Source organism: Anarhichas minor, unplaced genomic scaffold (assembly GCF_050575085.1).
Source record: "Anarhichas minor isolate MPS153535 unplaced genomic scaffold, ASM5057508v1 ptg000042l, whole genome shotgun sequence".
In the NCBI taxonomy this organism is placed as follows: domain Eukaryota; kingdom Metazoa; phylum Chordata; class Actinopteri; order Perciformes; family Anarhichadidae; genus Anarhichas; species Anarhichas minor.
The window spans coordinates 6290338-6302692 of NW_027466488.1; the positions used below are offsets into that span (position 1 = coordinate 6290338).

A 12355-nucleotide genomic window follows, 5' to 3' on the forward strand; every position below is an offset into this window, starting at 1 on the left:
TATGTACATTTATTTGCTACTGACCATCCTGACTGTTATTTTAAAGTCTCTTTCTGGTCAAATTTGTGAAATCGTGTTTGTGAGGAGACACACAAACTCCATATCTAAAAACAAAAACAAAAATTCTCATATGCAGCCTGTGGGCTCTCACAAGGAGTTGTAATTAAACACACACACATTCCCAGTCCCACCGCTGAGCGCCAAACCTCAAAATCAACAAAACACAGCATGTGTTATACCAAATATTCTTTATTTCTCAGGGTATAAAACGTCTGTACAAACATGTCTTTCTTTGACTGACGTCCTCGGTTAAACAGATAATTCAGTGTGACCAGATTGCAGCAGCGTGCTCTCTGTTCAAATGTTTTTACATGCAGAAGAAATGATGTTTCACACAGGCTGAGTGGGGTGAGAAGCCCATGTGAGTAAGCTCAGGTGTGCTTTAGGGGGTATCAACTTCAATAAAACAATGAAATCTCAAGAATGAACCATTCTGTCTGCTTCCCCAGGCTGTCTGCTTTGGTTTAAACTCACTGGACTTTATACGGGATACTGTTGTGTATTCAATGTGTGGGAATTAAGTGTCAAGTACAGTCTATAAAAAATGGATTTGCCTCCAGTAATCCGAGGTCATTCACATACAGACATTGTTTCATTTTGTATTTGGTTTGTAAATTCCAACACCAAATGAATCACAATAGCTGAAGTCAGCCATTACAGTCATACTCATATTTTCTAATCCACATACAGACTTTGCACCTGTCCCAAAAACAGAGCATTAGCACTTCTGTCTAACCTTCAACAAAACACAGACTTTGCAGCACAATACTCTGCCTACCTAGTGGACGGTCACCCTCATGTCTCTTCTCTGACTCTCTTTAAACACAGTAGTTCACTTTCAGACACCCATCTGTTCAACATAGCAAAGCCGTTCATCTGTCATACTGGACACATGCACTGCTGTGGATCAACCAGCCTGGTCTAGGTCTTGACAAGCAGTTAAAAAAAACTTTAAAGCGAAACTATGTCATTCTTGAAAGAAGAAATAACACAATTTTAGTCTTACAAATGAAAAGATGAATTCATTAGAATAGAAAAGCACAATTTTTCAAAAGCTTCAGCCTTACTTGGTCTGGTATGACCTGTAGCTTTGGCTAACTTCAGTTAGAAACGTATGACTCTGCATACGCATGCAAGGAATTTGACTCCGGTCTTTCCGTTGTTTTAAAGTATTTAAACAGGAATAGACTAACACAACACAACAGGTTTATATTTGTCTCTGAATAAAACCAGGCCCAAACCACATGCAGTATGCAAACAAACTCACTGTGATGAGAAACTCATGTGCTCTCTATAAATTACACATGTAAGTAGGTAAAACGGATCAGACCTGACAGAGGAAATGCCAGCTGTCATAAGGGTCTGTGTGACCTTTACCCTACTTAAATCCAACATCAGCCAAGACTGCACGTAAACAGCAAGACAAGCAACTTATTATGCCTTTTTTTTTTCCGAAAGCAAGAAACAATGCATTTGCTATCATGAGTAAAACATCGAGACACAGTGAACCCATTCAGTCGCAGTTGTAACATCTTCAGCAGAAAACTACCAAACAGCTCCAGAAAAGCATTGTCTGCAAATCTGGAGTCTTAGTTTTAGACTAAAATGAACATTTCGAGTTGAGATACATTTCAGATTAAGTTGTTAGTTCTCTTCTAGAGAACAGTACTGTATGTATTAGTATTTAACTTGTGGCTAAATCATCAGGTCCGTTTGGGTTATAGGACATTTTTGCAGAAAAGTGCGGTAGGAACCAAACTTTGGTGCCGATATCAAGCTGCAGTTGTGTTTAGTGTCTTGGGACACTTAGTCGTGCATAATAAAAATCGTTAAAAGAGAGCAGTAAACAAATGGGAGAAAATATTCCACACAAGTCGATTGTACAAATCCTCTACTATGGTCATGTTCTGGCGGTCTCATCTCACTTTGCAATAACTAGACGGAAAACACTGCATGAATGCCAAACTGTGAACATTTGTTCAATTTTAACAGAACATATTTTCTTCTGAGCGCAGTTCAATTTAAAAGGACTTATTGTTTGTTGAATTTCAAGGCACATCACTGATCGCTCCATTTAGCACCAGTAGAGAAGTGACTTTGAACCACACTCTAGAAAGGTGTGAAAGTGAACAAAATGGAAAACAGATTGGAGACACTTGTCTTATATTGCAAAGTTTACAGGATTTTGTCAAATTAAATGTTGTTGTGAAAGGTTTAGCTTGTCCCTAGATTTCTATCTAGACAGGGGTTTCGGTCCGAGTTTAGATCGTCCCAGGGTTAAGAAATGTTAGAGTGAAAATTATTTTCTGTGCTTGATCCATATGAAAGCTTATGATGCACACTAAATAATGGCAGATCTGCCTTGAATCCATTACAGACTGCAACCTGGTTGCACCCTTTTCCTTTCTGCTGCAGTGGCTCTAATACAAAGAGCCATTCAGATGAAGCCACTGTCAAGAAATAGTTTTAGATTATTGGGTTTTGTTGTCGTTTTAGTATCTACAATGTACAAAGGAAGGTGTGGCAGCTGACTGTTGGACATCCACACATTTTGTGTTTTAGTTTTAGTTTTTATTTCTGCTTTACAACATATGAAACTTTATATATTGGAGAGAGAAGAGGCTGCAGAACTAACAGAGCATACAAGATATAGGACGGACTAAGGGTGTCTAGTATTAAAGCATTATGGATGCAGAATGATAGAATTGATCAATGGTTACAACTGTAATAATAACGCAGAGCAACAGACATGATGAATCTAACTATAGTTCATAATTACTAAGAACAGAGTTCACTGAATATGTACATAGTTCTAACTTCACAGTCTTAGATACACGATTACATTGATAAGCTGAGAAATAAAAACCCATATATTTTTTCTGAGTTATTTTCTGGCTACAAACAGCAGACTTCATTTTATAACTTAAACCCATGCAAAGAGCACTTGGTTGATCTAATTCTATTAAGTGTTCACACCTACAGTCAGGCTGTTTAAGTGTCTATTCGTCTGCCTGGCAACTTACTGGTTACTGGTTGGCAGTCTACAGTCCACCACCACCACAGAACACTTATATTGTTTAACCAAACCACATTAATAAGGCGCAGACTGTAGAGTCCTTCAGTACTAATGTAGGATAGGTGAGGATGATGAATGACCACGTTTTACCCTCACAGGGAAAAAGACATCAGCATTAGTTATTTTCAAGATATAAGGTACAATATGAGCCGCACACCTCAGCCTCACCAAACGTATTCACTGTCTGGCTGTGTCAGCAGACAGTGAATACGTTTGGTGGTGTTTGGTATTCAACAGTGGCAGGACGTGAAAAAAAACGCACTAAAAATCAAGCCAGACATAATTCCATGACAAATTCAGATTGAGACTAAAATAACAGGTAAACCATGACCCAGGCTTCAGATTAGGTTTATCGGCTGCACCGTGGTAAACTGAGCATGTGACCAATGATCAGCTGTAAAGTCTTTCATTAGAGCAACAATGATCCCAGTTATAACAAGAAGTTCTGAAAATCAACCACGGGCTGGATTTGTTGACGGATTTCTGACTTCAATCATGGCTGTTGAACATGTCGGAAAATACAAAACTACTTCTTCTTTTCATGTAAATAATGTAAATAAGGACACATTTCAGTCAGCAGTTCTTTCTAATCATGAGGAAGTTTGGATGCAGTTTCAGTGAGTCAAGCTCCGTTTCAGGCTACATGACAAGCATACATAAATCCATATCAGGTCGGGAAGGTTATTACGAGAACACCAGACTAAACACTATTCCATTATATGTGTTAACCATGGACAACACTTTTTCTTGTTCAAGCCTAGACCGGTCTCGTAAGCAACATTGTCACTTCCAACATGACATGGAGAGGGTCTCCTGCTAGTCCCAGTACATACCAGTTTAATTCCAGGAGAGGCAGGAGCACCTGCTCCTTCAGAGGGATCATACTGGATGCAGGCTAAGATAGAAACCAGGTTAGAAAAAAGGTCTGTCAGGACTGCTGTTTTTTCAGAGCAGGTTTTGTTAGAACCAGGCTGGGATTAGTTGTAAATCTCTTCCATGATAAGACTAAAACACAAAAAGTAGATCCGTGACAGTCTTACTTTGGTTCACAGCAACGGTCCGGTCAAGGTCCTGCTCAACATCAGGCTCCATCAGAGAGAAACCCAAACTGAAAGCTAGTCCAGGCAGAACTCAAACCCAGCTGAAGTCAACAGAGGATCAGAGTCTTACACCCAAACTGCTCTAGGCCACACAGCAGTACCTTTTCCACCATGACTTGGACAGACTCTTCATCTTGTCTGGTGTCTGCCTTTGCTTTTTTCTATGTTTCTGTTTCCCTCTTGGGTGCTTATGGGAGCTGTAGTTCTGCAGGCTGGCCAGTATGGCCGTGTCAAACACTTCTTTCAAATTCTTTTGGGTCAGGGAAGAGCACTCCATGTAGGACACAGCTCCAATCTCCATTGCACAGTCCCGGGCATCTGCTGGGTCCACAGGTCGCTCCCGGTACTTAGCCAGGTCAATGAGGATCTAAAGAGAAAATGTTAATATACCTTTGTAGATATTGTATCTGCTGATTTATTAGTCAAGGACACTGGGAAGATTATTTTGGTAAGAATCCTACAAGGGTTTTTTATATGTCAGATTTGCTGCAAATGTTCTTATTAAAAAGTAAAAGCACAGCTGTTATTGATAACAGTAAAAGGCCTGTTTAAGTTGTGTAATTCATAAAGACGTGTAGCCTCTATTTAATGCTAGTGGGTATTTGTTTCACATTTGTCAGAATTAAGGGGTTATTTCTTTTTGGCGTAAGTCAGATTCTACTCCACCTTGACATCTTCTCGGAGGTCACACTGCGTCCCAACGAGGACGAGCGGAGCGAAGGGTGCGTGTCTCCGGATCTCTGGAATCCACTTCTCAGGAACGTTCTGGAAGGAGGCGGGACTGACGACGCTGAAGCACAGCAGGAACACATCTGCACTGGTGTAGCACAGAGGCCGCAGCTTGTCAAACTCATCCTGGGAAGATCAAGAGAGAGAGAGAGAGAGAGAGAGAGAGAGAGAGAAAAAGAGAGAGAGAAAAAAGTGTTGAGGATGATGGGATTTTTTAAATCAGTACAATAGTGATTTTAAGAGTATTTGGACAATAAAGTTTTACCAGTGCAGCATAAACAGCAATCTACGACATCCTGCTAATCCTCCTGACACAATTACTGGTGCTACTGAGTGATTTGCTTTAATTACAGATAATAAACTATGAGATAAGTGTAGTTTCTTCTCACTTCTTCATCTCTGACTTTCTCCTTCCTCTGCTTGTGATCCTCACATTTATTCTACCATCATATATGAAAACACACGGATACAGAAAACCTGCTATTGAGTGTTTATATAAGGAGTGCTGATTCTTCAACTAAATTATTTTCTAATTATTGTATTTGTTGTATCATAAAACTATTACTTGTTTCAAGGTAAACATTAGCTCTATGTCCAACCAGTTGAAGCTCATTCTGAGAAGACAGTTGTCATGTATTTATTTCAGATAACAGCTGCTTCTGTTATAAACAGGGATGTAAAATGCATCACTTCCTGTGTGCCAGATTATTTTTCCTAGGAAAGACCAACCAGACAGTTTCATGGACAGAGACTGAGTCCAGACAAACTAACACCAAATTTAACTGAGATAACCAGTGTAAAACGTGCTTAGTTTAGGATTAATTTATTAAACTATGTTCCAATTATCTCACACCATGTTGGTCCAACTAGACTCTTCTATCATATAAAGATAGATGTGGAGCAAGACTTAATTGTATTCATAGTATGTGAAAACTCTAAATGCATTTGTACCAACATTTTTGCACTTGCCATGACCAAATACTTTGTCAGGTTGAAGAAAATACTTTAGTTTCCAACTAAAGCTTGTCTTTCTCTTTCATTACATTACAATCATTTAGCAGACGCTTTCATCTAAAGCGACTTTCAATTCAGATTCTATCACCCCGTAGGCACAGCTAATTCTTTCCTATTCCTGTGTAGCTCCTCACTGTCAATTATAAAATAAAAAACTGAATCTGTGTTTCAGTAAATTACTCAGACCATAAAGAAAGAAAGAAAGAAAGAGGATAGTTCCCTCTCCATCACTTCCTCTGGTTAGAGGCATTGTTTCAAACACAAATAAAACAACAACAGGAAATGCTGCGGCTCTCTCTCCCCCCTGAGTGTAAATGCTGTGTGTGTTTGTGTTGAGATCACTGACCTGTCCGGCTGTGTCACAGAGTTGTAGTTTGACTGGCTGACCGTCCACTGATACCACCGCTACACACACACACACACACACACACACACACACACACACACACACACACACACACACACACACACACACACACACACACACAAGACAGACAGTGTAGACAGAGTAGTTTAGATATTCAACGAAAAAAAACATATGGCCGATTCCTTTCTTACAACAATCACACAATCTGATGACACCAGCTGGCCACTATTCAACTTCTTAAAAGTGAATACAGTAAAGGGCTGATTAGTCAATAAACTGATATTTCTATATTTCTATATTCTATTTGGTAACTGCACATCTGCTTAAGTCGTTAAAAAAGTAAAATATCAAAACAATTTCTAGTCACAACTTCAAAGTGGTTGAAATACACTATTAAACTCACTTGCACTGAAATGTAAATTTGATTTGATTTTACATATTGAAAGAAACAATTAAATAAATGTATTGCTGGTCCACAAATAAAGTGTCTATAGCTGTAAAATGTATTTATTGTATTTAGAAAGGACCATGTATCTACAAAAGTCACCGTTTGATACCACATTGTATCTAAACTAATTCGCATCTGTAGTCCCTTGGCTGGTCAAAACAAAGAGAACACAATACAAAAAGTAGAGAAATATACAAGCCAGAACACCCTGTTACCTGAGAAGTTGTCAAACGCCGTTGGGATGTACTCGGTGGGATACCCGTTGGTGGTGTAGCTCACCACCAGGCTGGTTTTCCCCACAGCTCCGTCTCCCACCAGCACGCACTTCACGCGCCTCTCCGCTGCCCCTGCTCCGGACCGCCGCGTCCTGCCGGAGCCCCTGACCCTCCTCGGTGGGACAGGAGGGGCAGGGGACACCGGTGCCGACTTGTAGCCTCCGTCGCCCCGCAGAGGCATCTGGCACGGAGAGGAGGGTGACATGTAGCCTGAGGAGATCCGGGCAGGAGGTTCAGTCCCGGCTCGGGACAGTTTTCACATCGTCCATTCTTCCGTTACTATCTGCCGGGTTACTGACTTTTTAGTTGTCGCTGCTGTCCGCTTCCTTTTAGTTTCCATCGTTAAATCACAGAAAAGTTTGAACTTCTACTCTGCCCCAAAACTGACTATGTGTCCATTTCAAGCTTCATGGTTGATTTCAATGAAATCAAGTTAAAAAGAGAGGAGATTCAATTAACGTTGGCCGTTTCTTACAGCCTGTGTCCGTTCTGTCGTCCAACACAGACCCGTCCCAAACTCCCCTTCAAATGACATCACACTGTGTGTGTGTGTGTGTGAGAGAGAGAGAGAGAGAGAGAGAGAGAGAGAGAGAGAGAGAGAGAGAGAGAGAGAGAGAGAGAGAGACAGAGGATAATAACAATAATAATAATAATAATAATAATAATATTAATAATAATAATTAAGCCTTATCTGCAATACAAAAATTTAGCTGTCAGATAAATTAAGTGGAGCGCAATATGTCCTTCTGTGGTGCAGTGGAAAGTATCTTAATATGGAAATATTCAATTCAAAATACAAATCACTCAAAGGGCAACTTGAGTACAGTACTTAAGAAAGTGTACTTACTTTCCACCGCTGCTATCGAACTGAGCTCTTCTAATCTCCAACAAAGTAAGATTGATTTTGATTTGACTCCTTGTCAAACTGTTTAACAGACTACTGACAGGACATCAGCGCTATCTAGTGGACAGGGTGGAAAATAAACAGAATAATAAAACCTTCAGAAGGACAAGCGTGAAAGACACTGGACGACATGGGAATATGTTACCTACAGGGAATGAACACTGATTGTCTGATGTCAGCTGACCTCATTTTGTTCTACATCTGTGCGATTAATTGAAAATGATATTTAAAAAATAAAAGTTATCTAAAAAACGCATTAAAAAAAACATGATACCATTGTATGTGTCTGAGTTGCAGGTAAGCTACTAAATACCCTGTTTCCCTGTTACCCACATATGTAAATCTCTCTGTTATTTCTATTGTATATATTGTGCATTATATTTAATATTTTTTATTCTGTTATTTGCATTGTTTACCTGTACCATGCTGTAGCGAAAAAATGTCCCCTTGCGGGATTTAATAAAGTATCTATCTATATATTTATCTATCTATCTATCTATCTATCTATCTATCTATCTATCTATCTTTAGAGTATAAACTGCTTGCGGAACGAAACACCGTATGGCCAGTGTTTCCTTACGGACCCTTTTCTAAACTGCACTTACATCTCATGTGTTGTGTTGTGGGAGTTTGGCACAGTTTCTCTTGGATAGTTATTTATCTTTCCATATTCCTGAGACATACCGATAAACTCCTCCGTTATGTCCGGTGGTCCCAGCCTTCCCTCGGCGGAGGTAGACCTGGGCTTCCTGGAGGAGGCGGAGCCGTGGCGGCTTCTGTCCCCGCAGTTCCCCAGTAAAGTCGGGGGGAAACCGGCGTGGCTCAGCCAGACAGGCCCGCCCTCACTGCCCGGGCTGGAGTGCGAGATATGCCGCCTGCCTATGGCCTTCCTGCTGCAGGTTAGTGTCCCGGAGGAGGGAGGCAGACAGCGGCTTAAGCTGCACTCTAGACAGTGATAATGTCACCCAGAGAGAGAAACACTGCTGGACAGTATGTGGAATATATATATATATATATATATATATATATATATATATATGTTATTTCTTGTTCTCAGCTGAACCTTTTCTGCTGAGTCTGAATTGTCTTCTCTATTATTTCTTGTTTAAAACAGTACAATCAATACCAAGCACCATAGTAAACTATTTTAACCTTATATACCTAGTACAATTTCTCAGGGACTTTTGTACAAATGTGAAAATCCACGTAGGAGCAGAGAAATTATAAATATAATACAAGGCATATATAGACACATATATAGAGGTAACCTATTCTACTCACCTTTATGCCTGCCAAGTAGTTAACTTCCATAAACCATTCATTATACACCTAGATACAGTACTAAGTTACCCTCTCCATCTTCTATGCAGGTCTACGCACCCATTTCTGGTCAGGACAGAAGTTTCCACAGAACGCTCTTTCTGTTCTGCTGTAAGACTCGTGAGTGCTACACATGCAACGACAGCCGCTGTGTGAAAGGTAACCTGTAACCATCAATGTTCCTTTAATGTTTGTCATTCCTCGTGTTTGTTGTCACATGGTAACAGCACTCTTTAGTCTTTTGCTCTGCTTATTCTCCACACTTCCCCACGTCCTCTCCTCTCTACACTCTTGTCTGGCTCTTTTTGTTTTTAAGAGTAAATATCATTTTGTTAAAAGTTTTCTGACAGCTTGTGTTCTCTCCTCGTTTCCTTTTAGTTTTCAGGTGCCAGCTGCCTCGGAGGAATGAGTTCTACCCCTACGATCCTCCAGCAGGTTGGTGTATTTTGCCAGGATGTCAGTAAAAGTACAATTCTTTGTCATATAATAAGGCAGAGTTGAGTTAAGAGGTTTCATTTATCATTACTTATACTATATTTAATGATTTTCAGGGGATATTTTTTCAATGTTAATTTTCATTCATAATGTATTTCAACAGTGACTTGGCTTCGCTATGACGCATTCATCTGTCTTTTCCTCAGAGGATGAACCCCCCAGCGATCCTGAACGGGACCAGAGTGTTTTGTCCGTCCCTGGAATTAAACTATGCTGGGTGTGCGGTTGTCCCGGCAGCAAAGCCTGCTCCCGCTGTCACACTGTAAGCTACTGTGGAAAACACCACCAGACCCTCCACTGGAAGCACACACACAAGAGGGAGTGTTGCAGTCAAGGTGTGTATCCATTTGTATTGATAGTGTGTATTTCTGAGCAGTTTCGTTTCTGTCAATTCCTGCTCGAGGAAGACTTAATGTCTCTGCTGTATCTTTGTCCATCTATATAGAAGGGTCCGTTGTCACAACTTCAACCTTCCTCTTCCCTGAGTCTGAGCTGGTCATTGAACCTGAGGAGGAGAAAGACACAAAGGATGCTGAAGAAGAAGAAGAAGAAGAGAAAGGGATTGAAGATTGTCCCTCCTTAGCAGACAGTAACTCTTTAATTATTTCTTATAACAATATTGGCCACATGAAGTAATTAAGAGACATAATTTGTCCCTTCTCTTCTGACTGACTGTTCTCTGTTCAGCCCTGGCAGAGACGGACCTGGAGGAGATGGCTTTGCACGAGACTGAAGACAACAAAGTGTTCCAACGGTTTAAAAAGAGGATTGCACCAGAACCACACCAGGTTAGCTAAAAACTCACACGGAAACGACGTCAATGAAGACGATCAAGTCGAGTCCCTCCTCACACTGACCGTGTTAAGTTAGAAACATCTGATACAGTTTCCTTCTGTGTGCATCTCACGGTGTTTTGTTCATGTTCAGGTGGTGCGTTACAGTCGAGGGGGCTCCCCCTTGTGGGTCTCTTCTCAGCACATCCCTTCAGATCAGGATATCCCAGCATGCACCTGTGGCGCCAAGAGGACTTTTGAGTTTCAGGTAGTCCCTTCTTCTTTTTCCCTGGTTTTCCTTCTTACTCACTAGTCTTGAATGCCAGCAAGCTGTTATTCTGTGACAAGTATATGAAGTTGTGTGTGTGTGTGCACGTTGGTGATAAACGAGCCAAGTTAAGGTTTACTTAAACCTGTGTGTGTCTTTCTTTTCAGGTGATGCCACAGCTGTTGAACAGTCTGTGTGTGGACTCGACAGGAGCCAGTATCGACTGGGGGACACTGGCTGTCTATACGTGCTCTGCCAGCTGTAACCATGAGGACCAGTACTGCTCCGAGTTCATCTGGAAACAGGACTTCAGCTCAGATCACAGATGAAATCCACATAATATCTTCCTGCTGCTGGACAGAGTTCAGGACACACTGATGCACGTGAACAGCTCAGCAGTGAGGACACTGGTTTCCACTCTTGTAGTGAAGTCACTCACCAGTTAGTAGACTGGACACATGCTGCTGCTCGTCTAACGGATGATACACAGGCCAAATTAAAATCAGTGTGTAGTTAAGCTGACCGAGAGAGGAAGTTAATCTATTAAAGGACAATGAAGATGTTTTGGAGGGCAGACATTCACCAGCTGTATTAATTGTTCTATTAAGTTGAAACAGGAATTCTAGTTCTGGTTTCTCACCACTTACAAATATTTACTTTTAAGTCTGTCTGTTAAGAACAATGTTTGAGTGGTATTTCTGACCCGTGTGGTGAGTGGGTTACGTCCATTTTCAGTGCTACATACCATTTATATAGTAGGTCTATTGAAGCAGATGGTCAGCAGGACAAATACAATATCACCATGTGCCTGGACAAGTTCATCTGCTTTTCAGCATTTTTCTGTGAGTTTGAGACAGAAAATGTACCGTTAAAATATCTAAATACAACCTGTCAATTATATCTTCACATTTAATCCCATTGGTCACAACAGTGAGTGTAAAAAAGTTTAGTTATAAGGCTCTATAAATGTTACTGAATGATTTATCAATACCTTTCCAGCAAATATTGAAATAAAGGGTCTCAATGCAATATGTGCAGTGTCGCAAGTCTAAATTGTCACATGACCTGAGCCGTTGACTTCCTGGTTGCACCATGAGAAGAGGAAGGCTGCATCAAAGCTCCCAAACAAAAGTTAATAAAGTATCTGAACATAAAGATATGAAGATTTGTCATACACATCAATAAGGTGAAGAGTATTGATAGATGCAATTACTTAACCTTGTTCAGTGTGGTCATGGAACGAGCTAACATGTAACGGCAACACATCACGTAGCAGCAACTCAATGTATTTAGGCCGGGCATGTAAACATGGTCGAGACGATCAGAATAGTGAAGAAAGGTGATTTAAGGTTGTTGGTGCCAAGTTTACAGAAAATGATCCAAAAAAAGATAATATCCAGCGAGCTGCAGTTCTCTAATTGTACAAATCTTTTCTGTTTAAGTCGTCTGTGCAGAGCTGATGTTCACTGGATTAACTTTTCACATTGAACCTGAAAACTGTTTGTGGATATTGATTTTTTTTTTGA

General features: G+C 40.5%; 2 protein-coding genes across 2 annotated transcripts; one reads left to right on the forward strand and one right to left on the reverse strand.

The window, feature by feature from the left end:
* Positions 1–4035: 4035 nt before the first annotated feature.
* Positions 4036–7556, reverse strand: rhoua (ras homolog family member Ua). The gene is made up of 4 exons (XM_076110253.1): positions 7010–7556; positions 6326–6384; positions 4903–5091; positions 4036–4603 (listed from the first exon to the last, which is right to left on the reverse strand). The coding sequence occupies exons 1-4, from the start codon at positions 7272–7274 to the stop codon at positions 4319–4321; spliced, it is 798 nt and encodes a 265-aa protein (XP_075966368.1). The 5' UTR covers positions 7275–7556; the 3' UTR covers positions 4036–4318.
* A 1023-nt stretch (positions 7557–8579) lies between these two features.
* pdcd2 (programmed cell death 2) lies at positions 8580–11858 on the forward strand. Its single transcript, XM_076109974.1, has 8 exons — positions 8580–8872; positions 9344–9452; positions 9672–9728; positions 9935–10123; positions 10234–10377; positions 10476–10576; positions 10716–10829; positions 10997–11858. Exons 1-8 carry the CDS (start codon positions 8675–8677, stop codon positions 11156–11158), a joined length of 1074 nt encoding a protein of 357 aa, XP_075966089.1. The 5' UTR covers positions 8580–8674; the 3' UTR covers positions 11159–11858.
* The last annotated feature ends 497 nt before the right edge of the window (positions 11859–12355 follow it).